The sequence below is a fragment of the Cantharellus anzutake genome (assembly GCF_015039405.1).
Source record: "Cantharellus anzutake strain C23 chromosome Unknown EI90scaffold_13, whole genome shotgun sequence".
NCBI lineage: Eukaryota > Fungi > Basidiomycota > Agaricomycetes > Cantharellales > Hydnaceae > Cantharellus > Cantharellus anzutake.
Genome location: NW_024066963.1, coordinates 871539 through 882312, shown reverse-complemented (window position 1 = coordinate 882312; position 10774 = coordinate 871539). Strand labels below are relative to the sequence as shown.

The 10774-nt window shown below is 49.7% G+C and overlaps 4 protein-coding genes across 4 annotated transcripts; 2 read left to right on the top strand and 2 right to left on the bottom strand.

Moving 5' to 3' along the window:
• Positions 1 to 3077: 3077 nt before the first annotated feature.
• On the bottom strand, positions 3078 to 3530 carry EI90DRAFT_3014648 (uncharacterized protein; the record flags this gene model as incomplete). The annotated part of the gene is made up of 1 exon (XM_039056803.1): positions 3078 to 3530. The coding sequence occupies one exon, from the start codon at positions 3528 to 3530 to the stop codon at positions 3078 to 3080; it is 453 nt and encodes a 150-aa protein (XP_038918619.1).
• A 3118-nt stretch (positions 3531 to 6648) lies between these two features.
• Positions 6649 to 7053, bottom strand: EI90DRAFT_3048181 (uncharacterized protein). The gene has a single exon (XM_039059606.1). The coding sequence runs from the start codon at positions 7046 to 7048 to the stop codon at positions 6752 to 6754; it is 297 nt and encodes a 98-aa protein (XP_038918618.1). The 5' UTR covers positions 7049 to 7053; the 3' UTR covers positions 6649 to 6751.
• Positions 7054 to 7172: 119 nt separating this feature from the next.
• On the top strand, positions 7173 to 8109 carry EI90DRAFT_3048179 (uncharacterized protein). Its single transcript, XM_039059605.1, has one exon. The coding sequence runs from the start codon at positions 7240 to 7242 to the stop codon at positions 7672 to 7674; it is 435 nt and encodes a 144-aa protein (XP_038918616.1). The 5' UTR covers positions 7173 to 7239; the 3' UTR covers positions 7675 to 8109.
• On the top strand, positions 7642 to 8024 carry EI90DRAFT_3280081 (uncharacterized protein). The gene is made up of 2 exons (XM_039066729.1): positions 7642 to 7938; positions 7987 to 8024. Coding segments are annotated over exons 1-2 (237 nt in total). The 5' UTR covers positions 7642 to 7702; the 3' UTR covers positions 7988 to 8024.
• Positions 8110 to 10774: the final 2665 nt, after the last annotated feature.

Sequence of the window (10774 nt, the reverse complement as noted above, 5' to 3'; positions counted from 1 at the left end):
CATTATCTCGGAGACCTCCTCCGAGGTTGGCTGTCATATCCATGCATACCCGATCTCGACCCGACTTCTGGACCTCCTCCTTCCCCACCTCTGGAGTCCTACCCTACCGCTGTCCGTTCCAATATTCACCTTCGGTCCTGGCACCACACCTCCTCTTACCTCCCATGCCACCTCCACTCCTCCGTCCCACTCCTCCCCTATCCCTGTCCGCTCCGATACTCACCTTGGACCGAACACCACCCCTCTCGCTACCCTCCTACTACTCCTCCCCCTACTCCTCCGCTCCCCCCTCACAAACACCTCCACCCTTCCGTCATCCTCCTACTCTTCTCCCATCCACTCCGATACTCACCTTCGGACCTGACAACTCTCCCTTCCGCCACTCCTTCCCTCTTCCCTCTCTCCTCTCTCTTCCCTCTGGTCCTCTCCTGCCAACCTCCCGCCTGTTAGAACCAGGTGGATACAGACGACTCTGGAGTGGAATCGGAGACTTAGCGTGGAGGGACCTTGGCCTCAGCGACTCAAGCGGAGCACTGTGCCATTGCTGTTTGTCCATTTGGTCCTTAATTTCACAGTAGGTGAGCAGGAAGTCTCTAGGGGGCATTTCAGGTCGATTTCGGACTGAACCAAAACAAGTATGTACAAGCACCGATATATATAATGGAGGGGGCAAAAGCACAAGGAAACAAAGGGAAACCGAATCGGAACGAAGACGTCTGAATGGGAACAAAGGGTAGAAGAAGCGGAGCGGTACCGAAGGTCATAAGGCAGGACCTGTGATACATCCAAAAGGAGGTAGGGAGGGCGAGGCCCAGAGGGGCAGGAGGATGAGGAGAAGTGGGGATGATGACTAACTGGCTAGAATGGGAAGAAGCAGTAGTCCAAATAGGGATGAGGGGAAAACGCGAGAGATACATTACAAGCAGCGAAAGTGCCGAAGGCGGTCCACGAAGCTCGGGGGTTGCGGAGGTTACAGAGGTTATGGAGGCAGGGTTGAAAGTCCGAGGGATATTGGCAATGGTGTCTACGTAGTATGAGGTCACCAATGCAATGGACTAAGACCGAGGTGGAGTCAAAGTCCGAGGTAGGGACTATGACGGAGGCTCGGAGCAAAGGTACAAGCGGTGTCCAAGTACAAAGTACGGGACAGCGGTGGAAGGTTGTAACTTGGCGGGAGGGTGGTGGAGGAGTACCAGAGGGAGGAGAGAGGGGAAAGGTAAGGGAGAAGGAGTGGCAGAAAGGAGAGTTGTCAGGTCCGAAGGTGAGTATCGGAGCAGATGGGGGAAGCATAGGAGGGTGACAGGAGGGTGGAGGTGTTGTGAAGGAGGAGCGGAGTAGGAGGAGGAGTAGTAGGAGGGTGGCGAGAGGGGCAGTGTTCGGTCCGAGGTGAGTATCGGAGTGGACAGAGATAGGGGAGGAGAGGGAAGGAGGAGCAGAGGTGGCATGGGGGGTAGAAGGAGGTGTGTTGCCAGGACCGGAGGTGAGTATCGGAATGGCAGCGGTAGGGTATGACTCCGGAGGTGAAGAGGGTGGAGGTCCGGAAGTCGGGTCGGGGTCGGGTATGCACGGATATGACACTTTATTCCTTTGGAGGAATCATACATGAGGGTTTTGAAGAGTTTGGTGGCAGTTCCTGCCACCGATCTCTTCATGTATGTTAACATCAGCTTGTTTAGCAGCTGAATGAAGGTAGGGGTTGACCCCTCCTCAAAACCTTGCTTCATATCATGAAGCACAATTTGTTTGGGGTCGCTGTCTAAGGTGCGAGCTAGAGCATCTATATGAAGCTCGTTATAGCTTGTGCCTTTCCACCCATTTCCTGATATCCAGGAAGTGAGCTCCACCAGCCAGTTCTCGAATTTTTCGAGATCGTTTTCACAAAGTGGTGGGAAATGGCACAGAGTTCTTTTTCAGTAACTCTGGTTTTACATCGGCTGGGAGAGGTGTTAGGATACGAGGTTTGATACCCTTCTTACAAGATCGCCCATGAAATTCTCTGGGTCTCCAGGGGTCATACTGTTAGGGTCCCTAGAATAGGACCTAAGAGTAGTTTCGATGAACCCATCATTTGGGTTGGCAGCACTCACCATCCTCGGAACAATTGAGCTCGTTGCCCAAAGAGGGTTCAGATTGTTACTGAACTCTCTTTTCATGGGAGAAATTAGGTTTATCAGGGCCTCAACCTGAGGACCCAGCATATGATGAACGGTAGGCTGGGGAGTCAAGACTTCTTGTTCGTGTTGTTTACTAGGCTGATTAAGGCCAAAGAAGGTGGCCATGTCGCTGTTGCCACCACCAGGAGGCACTTGCACCCTGAACCACCCATAGGTATTTAACCTACTCTGCAGTTCTCGAGCATGGCCTTGGCATTCTGATTCAAGACCGTGCAGCATACAGACATGCCGCATTGTCATCCACTCATGTCCTATATTCCTTGGATGCTTCACTCGGTGCAGGAGTAGCAAAGAGGTGTCTCTGCTTCCTCTTGATTTCGCCTTGCCAGTTGACCACAATGGCTGAACCAGTTCCACAATGAGATATATGAGGCAATCCTGCCTCAACATCTGCATTATCAGAATCTGACAAACTAACAAAAACCACAGGTGGCTCTCGAGAGTTTAAACAAGACATGCTCAGTTGTTCCACAACTGTCATGACTGCCTGCCCCAACATTTCAGTGATGGTCTTCTGTAGACCCTCACTCCTGTTGGCCTCATCGTCAGGAGGTCGATTCCGTGGCTCGAGAAAGTGATCAGGTTCGATACGATCCTTGTTTGCCCATTTCTCTTTCAAATGGGAAGGTATCCATGCCAGTGACGAGGCGGATTCCTCACTTTCTGGGTTGGGGTATATAGTGGCCATCCATATTCCAGGATCCCCTGAACCTGGGACATGGACAAACTCGGGTAGGCCGTCATCGTCATGCAGATTCTGAGTTGTCGTAACCATGGGAAAAGTCCCTTGGTCATGCAGCGTCTGTTTAGATGCCCTAGTTGGATCTAGGGTTCGTCTGGGCACAGTTGATGCAGGCTCCGAAGGTCCTTCAGAGTCTCTTCCAATTCATCAGGTTCGACGGGTCAGGGGGCTTCGTCAGGGAAAAGCTCCTGATGTCCCTCAAGCGTGTCTAACCTTTCCAGAATGGTGTTGAATCGACTTTCAAGCCCTTTTTCGAAACTCACAAACATCTGGATGAATTCCCTCCATGGCACATCTTCTCGTGGTGCAACAACAGAGAGTGGTAGGTCTCCCTTCATCGTTGCTTTGTCAACAGGGGGATTATTAGTCCCTGTCAGCTCACCACTCATGGTTGGAAGTAGGGGCACAGGTGCTGAAGGGCCTGTGCCTCTTGCCGCTGACTGAGTCTCTGTGTCAATCAGTGCATGGTCCAGATCAGCAGTGATCGTGGCTGGGGCTTCTGTATCAGCCACCACTCCTGATGAGTCTAGCTCGTCTGGAGGCGTGTTAGGGCTCCCGATGGGATCGGGGTCAATTGGTGTGGTGTTGGCCTCACTGGCATCTATGGTTCTCATGCAGATTTCTGCGCAGTCTTCATCTTCTTTTGATAAGAAGATGATCCAGCCGCCCCTTGAGAACTCATTGGGGAAGAGGGTCTGGGTGCAGATTAGATCGACGTGCTTTGCAATGTCGATTGAATCGGGAACAAGTGCAGGGTTAACTGGATTAACTTACCGAGCATAAAAAAGTGTAAGCACGTGGTTATAAGTGCCTCACACTCCCAGTCTGTCACACAAATACGCTTTAATGAGCTATATTGTTAACAGGGGAGGCTACCTGCACATCTTATATATGTGTATTTACATGATGTAATGCAGCTTAATATTATACAGGTTGTTTATGTTACTGAAGCGTGACTGCAGTTGCACTTGATGTGAAGTATGGAAAGGACAGACAATGTGTGGGTACACATTGTAAGTCCTTACAGCCAGGTTCAGGCAACCTTGTTCCCTACACTCGTTGGCCAGTTTGTCGGTGCAGTGTCAGGGACAGCTCTGAAAATGGCAAGGTCCCAGCATGAGGGACTCAATGGGACAGGTGTCGGCTATGCATAGCAGCAGTCCTGTTGCAGGGTGAGTGTCCCTGACCACTTAGTCTGAAGTGGGAAGTTGAGAAGAAGGCTGCTTCTTCTGTTCCCACCCCAGGCACTATTATATACATGCAGTTGGTGTCACATTGTCATATCTGTGCATACCCGACCCCGACCCAACTTCCGGACCTCCACCCTCTTCACCTCCGGAGTCATACCCTACCGCTGCCGTTCCGATACTCACCTCCGGTCCTGGCAACACACCTCCTTCTACCCCCCATGCCACCTCTGCTCCTCCTTCCCTCTCCTCCCCTATCTCCGTCCGCTCCGATACTCACCTCGGACCGAACATCGCCCCTCTCGCCACCCTCCTACTACTACTCCTCCTCCTACTCCACTCCTCCTTCACAACACCTCCACCCTCCTGTCACCCTCCTACGCTTCCCCCGTCCGCTCCGATACTCACCTTTGGACCTGACAACTCTCCTTTCCGCCACTCCTTCTCCCTTACCTTTCCCCTCTCTCCTCCCTCTGGTACTCCTCCGCCACCCTCCTGCCAAGTTATGACCTTCCACCGCTGTCCCGTACTTCGTACTCGGACACCGCTCGTACCTTTGCTCCGAGCCTCCATCATAGTCCCTACCTCGGACTTTGACTCCACCTCGGTCTTAGTCCATTGCATTGGTGACCTCATACTACGTAGACACCATTGCCAATATCCCTCAGACTTTCAACCCTGCCTCCGTAACCTCCGTAAGCTCCGCAACCCCCGAGCTTCACGGATCGCCTTCAGCACTTTCGCCGCTTGTAATGTATCTCTCGCGTTTTCCCCTCATCCCTATTTGGACTACTGCTTCTTCCCATTCTAGCCAGTTAGTCATCATCCCCACTTCTCCTCATCCTCCTGCCCCTCTGGGCCTCACCCTCCCTACCTCCTTTCGGACGTATCACAGGTCCTGCCTTATGACCTTCGGTACCGCTCCACTTCTTCTACCCTTTGTTCCTGTTTGGACATCTTCGTTCCGATTTGGTTTCCCTTTGTTTCCTTGTGCTTTTGCCCCCTCCATTATATATATCGGCACTTGTACATACTCATTTTGGTTCAGTCCGAAATCAACCTGAAATGCCCCCTAGAGACTTCCTGCTCACCTACTGTGAAATTAAGGACCAAATGGACAAACAGCAATGGCACAGCACTCCGCTTGAGTCGCTGAGGCCAAGGTCCCTCCTTGCTAAGTCTCCGGTTCCCCTCCAGAATCATCCACCCTCACCCAGTTCTAACAGACTGTAGACAAACTGGTCTGGTTTATCAGCAGCATCATGCAGTTTACCATCTTTACCCAGCATAGGATTTTCAGGGTCTGTATGCCACTCACTTTTGTTGCCACAGAGAGTTTCCATTTGCTGAAGGGAGGCTGTATAGATTTTTGTTTTTCAATTTCTTGGCCAACCCCAAATGCATTGATTTTGTAAAATTTCCATGAAAAAATTGTATGAATGCATGCTTAACATTACATTTCAATAGCTAAATCCTTTGATGGTTCTGCGGTTCAGTTCGGTTCAGAACTGGTTCACAATATCCCCCAACATTCAGAACCAAACCATGGTTTGGTTCTGCTGTGGTTTGGTTCCCAGTTTGAACCGGTTCAGAACCAGTTCTCTGTGAACTTCAGCACCCCTACCAATGATGGTGTACCAACAATGTTACAGCTGATATTGAGGTGAAACAGGGTCGTGGTTGTACTGAACTTGAGATGAGTGCTGGGTGGCTAATGCAATACATTAGCGTTATCTATCAGTGGGGCTCAAATAGTATGCAATAGCTATGGTGCACTGAGCAAGGGTGTGTATACAGTCTAATGGACAGTTACACCGGGTCTAACGGCCTCAATTGGCAGGTGTTTCACAGATGGGAATTCAGGCCTTCACAATCAGCAATTGGAAGCCCATTCCATAAACTCAGAATCAATTCTAATAGGGGTAAGACTAAATCAAATTGGTAAGATATGGTACAGGTAGAGGGCATCGAACAATGCACGCATTCATGACCTTAAATAACTAAGCACCCATTTTGGGAGACATCCATACCCCATTATTGAATGGATTCCCATGGGGATAAGAGTGGTCAAACGGGTCAATATTTAGTGCATTTTCTCATGCAAAGTTGTACTATTGATTGGGTTCCTATATGATGGTGGTTACGATGAAGGGATGTGCATTCATTTCTCCTGTCATGGTAGGTGTTTGAGGACCACGGTTTTTGCAATGACGAGTTAAGCAGAAGATTGCATTGCCGTGTTAGAAGCCTTCCACTGGGCCTTCAGCTTCATGCTTCGTGCTGTACAACACTAAACATTGAGAACCACATTCCACCGGACCATTTCACGTGCTTGGTAGGAGACCAGGGGGCCCAGGAACTGAAGTGGAACGATGATTACAAACTGCAAAAGACATGTGCAAAAGAGGTATTGAAATCTTCTTCATTGTCATCCTCTGCAGAGTCCCACTCCCCTGATCATGGTGCATCATTTGCCTCAACCCATGTGACTATCATAGATGAGACTGTGCTCACCGTCTCCAACGATAACGGAGTGGGGCCATCGATTAATACAGGTGATTCCTTTGCCCGTTGCTAACTCAATCGATCTATATGTAATGGATAAATCACTTTAGAAGTTAGAGTCGTTATGGATTCGCTGACCTTGCTTAATGACTGACCCAGATCCCTGGCGTGAAAACACTGTCGTATGGAGCACCGAGAGCCGGTATTTCTTTCCCTTCGAGATCCGCTCGATCATATCCATCTTCAAGGACCAGCACCAAGGCGACATGCCCATGCAACTCATCCCCGTTTCCGAGATATTTGAAAGGGAGGGGAAATTTCTCCCAGATTGCTAAAAATCGGCTATTGTCCGGATCCTCTGGTCGAGTCCCATATGTCTCCCGGATTTTGGTGAGATCAACCTTGTAGCCTTTGATGAAAAGAACTTCTGAGTCTGACATCTGCTGCTAGATTAGCCTCGTTATACTTTGACCTATGACGGGAATCAGACTCACCTCTTCGTCCTGAATTCGAACGATCGTTTCAAAACTCCGCTCGATTTCTGCACGTGATCAAGCTAGTTTGCTGTCAAGACATCTACCTTCGTTCGGTCCGGTCTATTGCGTTAGCTCGACAACCATCGACCACACTCATGTCTTCTACACCTGAGCAAAGATACCGGCGAAGACTTGCTCAGAAGGCCGTAACAGGGCCTCCCACTGAGGCGATCCTATATGCCATCTTCAATGAATTTGTTAGTTTGCATCAACAACAACGTCGCTTCGTCATCTACCTTCAGATGAGCTTGAAATGGAAGCCTCAGGACGTACGGGACCGACGCTCAGAAGTCCCAGATTTTGGTTTGGGGAATTTCACCCTTCCGACTACTGGTCATCCACCTTTCAAGCTTCGTTGTGGCGTAGAAGCAAAGCGCGCTCTTGAAATAATGGCCCCTCTTCCGCCTGCCAATTTAATAATGTCCGATCTCGATGTCAAATCTATGTTCCATTCTCTCTCCTTCCAAGCTCAGAATCAAGCCAAGGCAGCTTACAAGAACGAGTACCCCCTGTCCCCCCAACGGCGTTGAATGGATTCTCCCAATTGGACCGTATTGGATGCCAAAAACATTTGGTCCTTTTTCAGAGGCTGGAAGCACCGTCCGTGCTAATAAACTATCTGACAGTGGTGATTTCGCCGCCACTATGGGCCTCTTCTCCCAAATGCATGGGCCTCCTCCCGACCTTGCCGAACTTTATCTTCTCGGTACCCCAGAATCTTTTAATCGATTGGAACAAATCATCGCTTCAACGGACCACCTTGCACAACCATTCATCCAAGCCATGACTTCTTGGTATATTGCACCTTATACTATCTGTTGCATCGTTAACTGAGCTTCCAGAACCTGCATAACGTTTATGGTGATAGCCTGATTAGCGGAAATAGACACGACCAAGGAACTTTTCTTATAATTTATTGATTAGAAAATACCTTTAGTTGAGATCGCCGATGAGCCTGTATCTCACTCTACTGTATCACACAACATTTCTCTTTACCAATGTTCCAAGTAGGCAATAGGGTATTGCCGTTGTACTCTTTTGATTCTTCTGCCCAGGAAAAGTCTTAGCATTCCAACCGTTCGGCCTTCTTTGATGCACTCCGCCATTTGACGGGTTGATCTATCACGGTGGAGCTAGCACAGCTTACTGTTCTTTTGCAATCGGTGACTTCTATGACAAGCATTGGAAAGGCGCTGAGGGCAACCTGTCAGCGCTCTCAGAATGCAACTAATCAGCGCGCTTTGCGATCCGGGGAGTGTATGATGCCCCCATGGCTCCAGTGTCTAATGGTGGTTCCAACTTGAGGAATGGGTCGGGATATAAGTCCCCTCGGTGCTTTCCACAGGTAGGTTCCTATGTGTCTATGTGAGCCTCTGAGTGGGACTCAATGCGGAAGCGGCTCACTATTCTGGTTGGATTTGTTGCCAAAACATTACAGTTGTGTAGAGCACCACTTCGGGTCTGCAGGTCTGCATGGATGGTAGCGCATGGGAAACAGACTCAATCTCCATCACTCTGATCCGATCTGGAGAGGTCTGATCATCCTGATGTTTCCAATCAGCCTGATCTAGCCGATCCATGTTGATCCTAGCTCCACTGTATTGATTAGTCCATACAGTTTGAGTGCAGCAAGTGGGTTTGTCCCCTGCTCTTGTTATTGACTAGGTTACTGGGACCACCACTAGCACAAACTGATGCATGTTCCCTGACATGGACAGGCAAATTCATTAAATTTTCTATCATGGGAACAACAGTGTCTTTGCATAGTTGTACTCCATTTAGCCATAGCTATCTATCATGACCATGCATTCTGGCCTGGATGCCAGCCCCTTGTTCTGTTTCTGTTAGAACAGGGCAAGAGCAGATGATTCCAGAGTGGGACTGGAGACTTAGCAAGGAGGGACCTTGGCCTCAGCAACTCAAGGGGAGTGCTGTGCCATTGCTGTCTGTCTGTTTGGTCTTCAATTTCAGACATAGCAAGGAGGAAGTCTCTAGGGGCATTTGTCATATCCATACAATCCTGACCTCTGCTCCGGGCTCCCGGAACTCCAAAACTGACTCCAGAGCCCTACTTCCCTTCCATCACCTTCTCCTTGCCAACTCCCAAGAGGTTATCCCACCTCTGGCTCCGACACCACCTTTGGTCCAACCTCAACCTCAACACCTCCCAGATGAGCATGCAACACCTATGCTCCCAACTCCAGACCTCCACTCTGGAATCCTGTTTGCATCTCCATCTCTGGAACCTCCAGTCTTAGCTCCGACCTCGGACTTTGACCCCACCTCCGCTTATACCCATTGTATTGGTTAGCTCATTCCATTTAATTAGGTTTGCCAATATTCCGGAGTTTAACTTCTGAGTTCGGACTTTCTGGACTTACCTCAGACCTTGCAACTATTGCATTGTCCTATTCAATTCCGCTATTCTCCCTCATTCCTATTTGGGCTGCTGCTTCCTTTCTATTCAGTCAGCTGGCCATTCCCCACTCCCTTCCTCCTTCCTTCCTCCTTGGGCCTTGGCCCTTCACTCCTCCTTTGGGAAACACCATTGAGTCAAACCCTTGACCCTTGGTGTTGTTCCTCCTTCCAGCTCCCTTTGTCTGCTTTCAGAGTACCCTTGCTCCTTTTGATTCTGGACCCCTCCTTATATACAATGTACATAGTAACTTGTAACCTCAGTCTGAAATCGACCTGAAATGCCCCCAAGAGACTTTCCCTCTGCTAGATCCAAAATTAGGGACCCCTAGGACAACCAGCAATGGCACAGTGCTCCACCTGAGTCGCTGAGGCCAAGGTCCTTCCATGCTAAGTCTCCAATTCCACTCCGGAGTCGTCTGAATCTGCCCGTTCTAACAGCATTTCTAGTCAATTTTAGACTGAGGGTCTAATCAAGTATGTACAAGCACCTACATATAATGGAGAGATGAAAGCACCTGACCAAAAAGTTGCTAAACTAAGGGAGACTGGGCATGTAAGACAAAAGAAACAAGCACATGCCATGAAAGCTGCAGACCCAGGAAGAAGGGCAATCTTGGGGGGCATGACCAGCCACCTGGTGGGACCAAATCCCTGCCCCACCCGCTGCACCAGGGCAGGGCCTACAAAGTAGGCTCTCAAACTTCCATTGAGAGGGATGAGGCCCAGACACACCTTCCGGCAGCTAAGACACCCCCAAACCAAATCAAAATTTAAAAAAAAAAAAAAAAAAAAAAGAGAAAAAACCTGATAAAGACAAAACTGTACATCTATCCCAGCCCCAACTGACCCACACCACAACACGTGCCCCCCCAAACTTGTTAAAACCCCAAACCCATACACAACACGAGCCACATAGTAAGCCCAGATGCCTATCATGAACTGCCCAGCAAATGACCCAGCCCACCCAAGGACTAGCTTGGGCACTGTCATATCCATACAATCCCAACCTCCGCTCCGGGCTCCCGGAACTCTGAACCTGACTTCCGGAGTCTTACTTCCCTTCCGTCACCTCCTCCTTGCCAACTCCCAAGAGGTTATCCCACCTCCGGCTCTGACACCACCTTCGGTCCGACTCCGGGACATTCCAGGTCCGACCCCAACCTCAAGACCTTCCAGACAAGTATGCAAAACCTATGCTCCCGACTCCAGACC

What these genes read in the sequence shown, in the direction of transcription:
- EI90DRAFT_3280081 (XM_039066729.1), top strand. Translation starts at nt 7,703, where the DNA reads ATGCCAAAAACATTTGGTCCTTTTTCAGAGGCTGGAAGCACCGTCCGT.
- EI90DRAFT_3048181 (XM_039059606.1), bottom strand. Translation starts at nt 7,048, where the DNA reads ATGTCAGACTCAGAAGTTCTTTTCATCAAAGGCTACAAGGTTGATCTC.
- EI90DRAFT_3048179 (XM_039059605.1), top strand. Translation starts at nt 7,240, where the DNA reads ATGTCTTCTACACCTGAGCAAAGATACCGGCGAAGACTTGCTCAGAAG.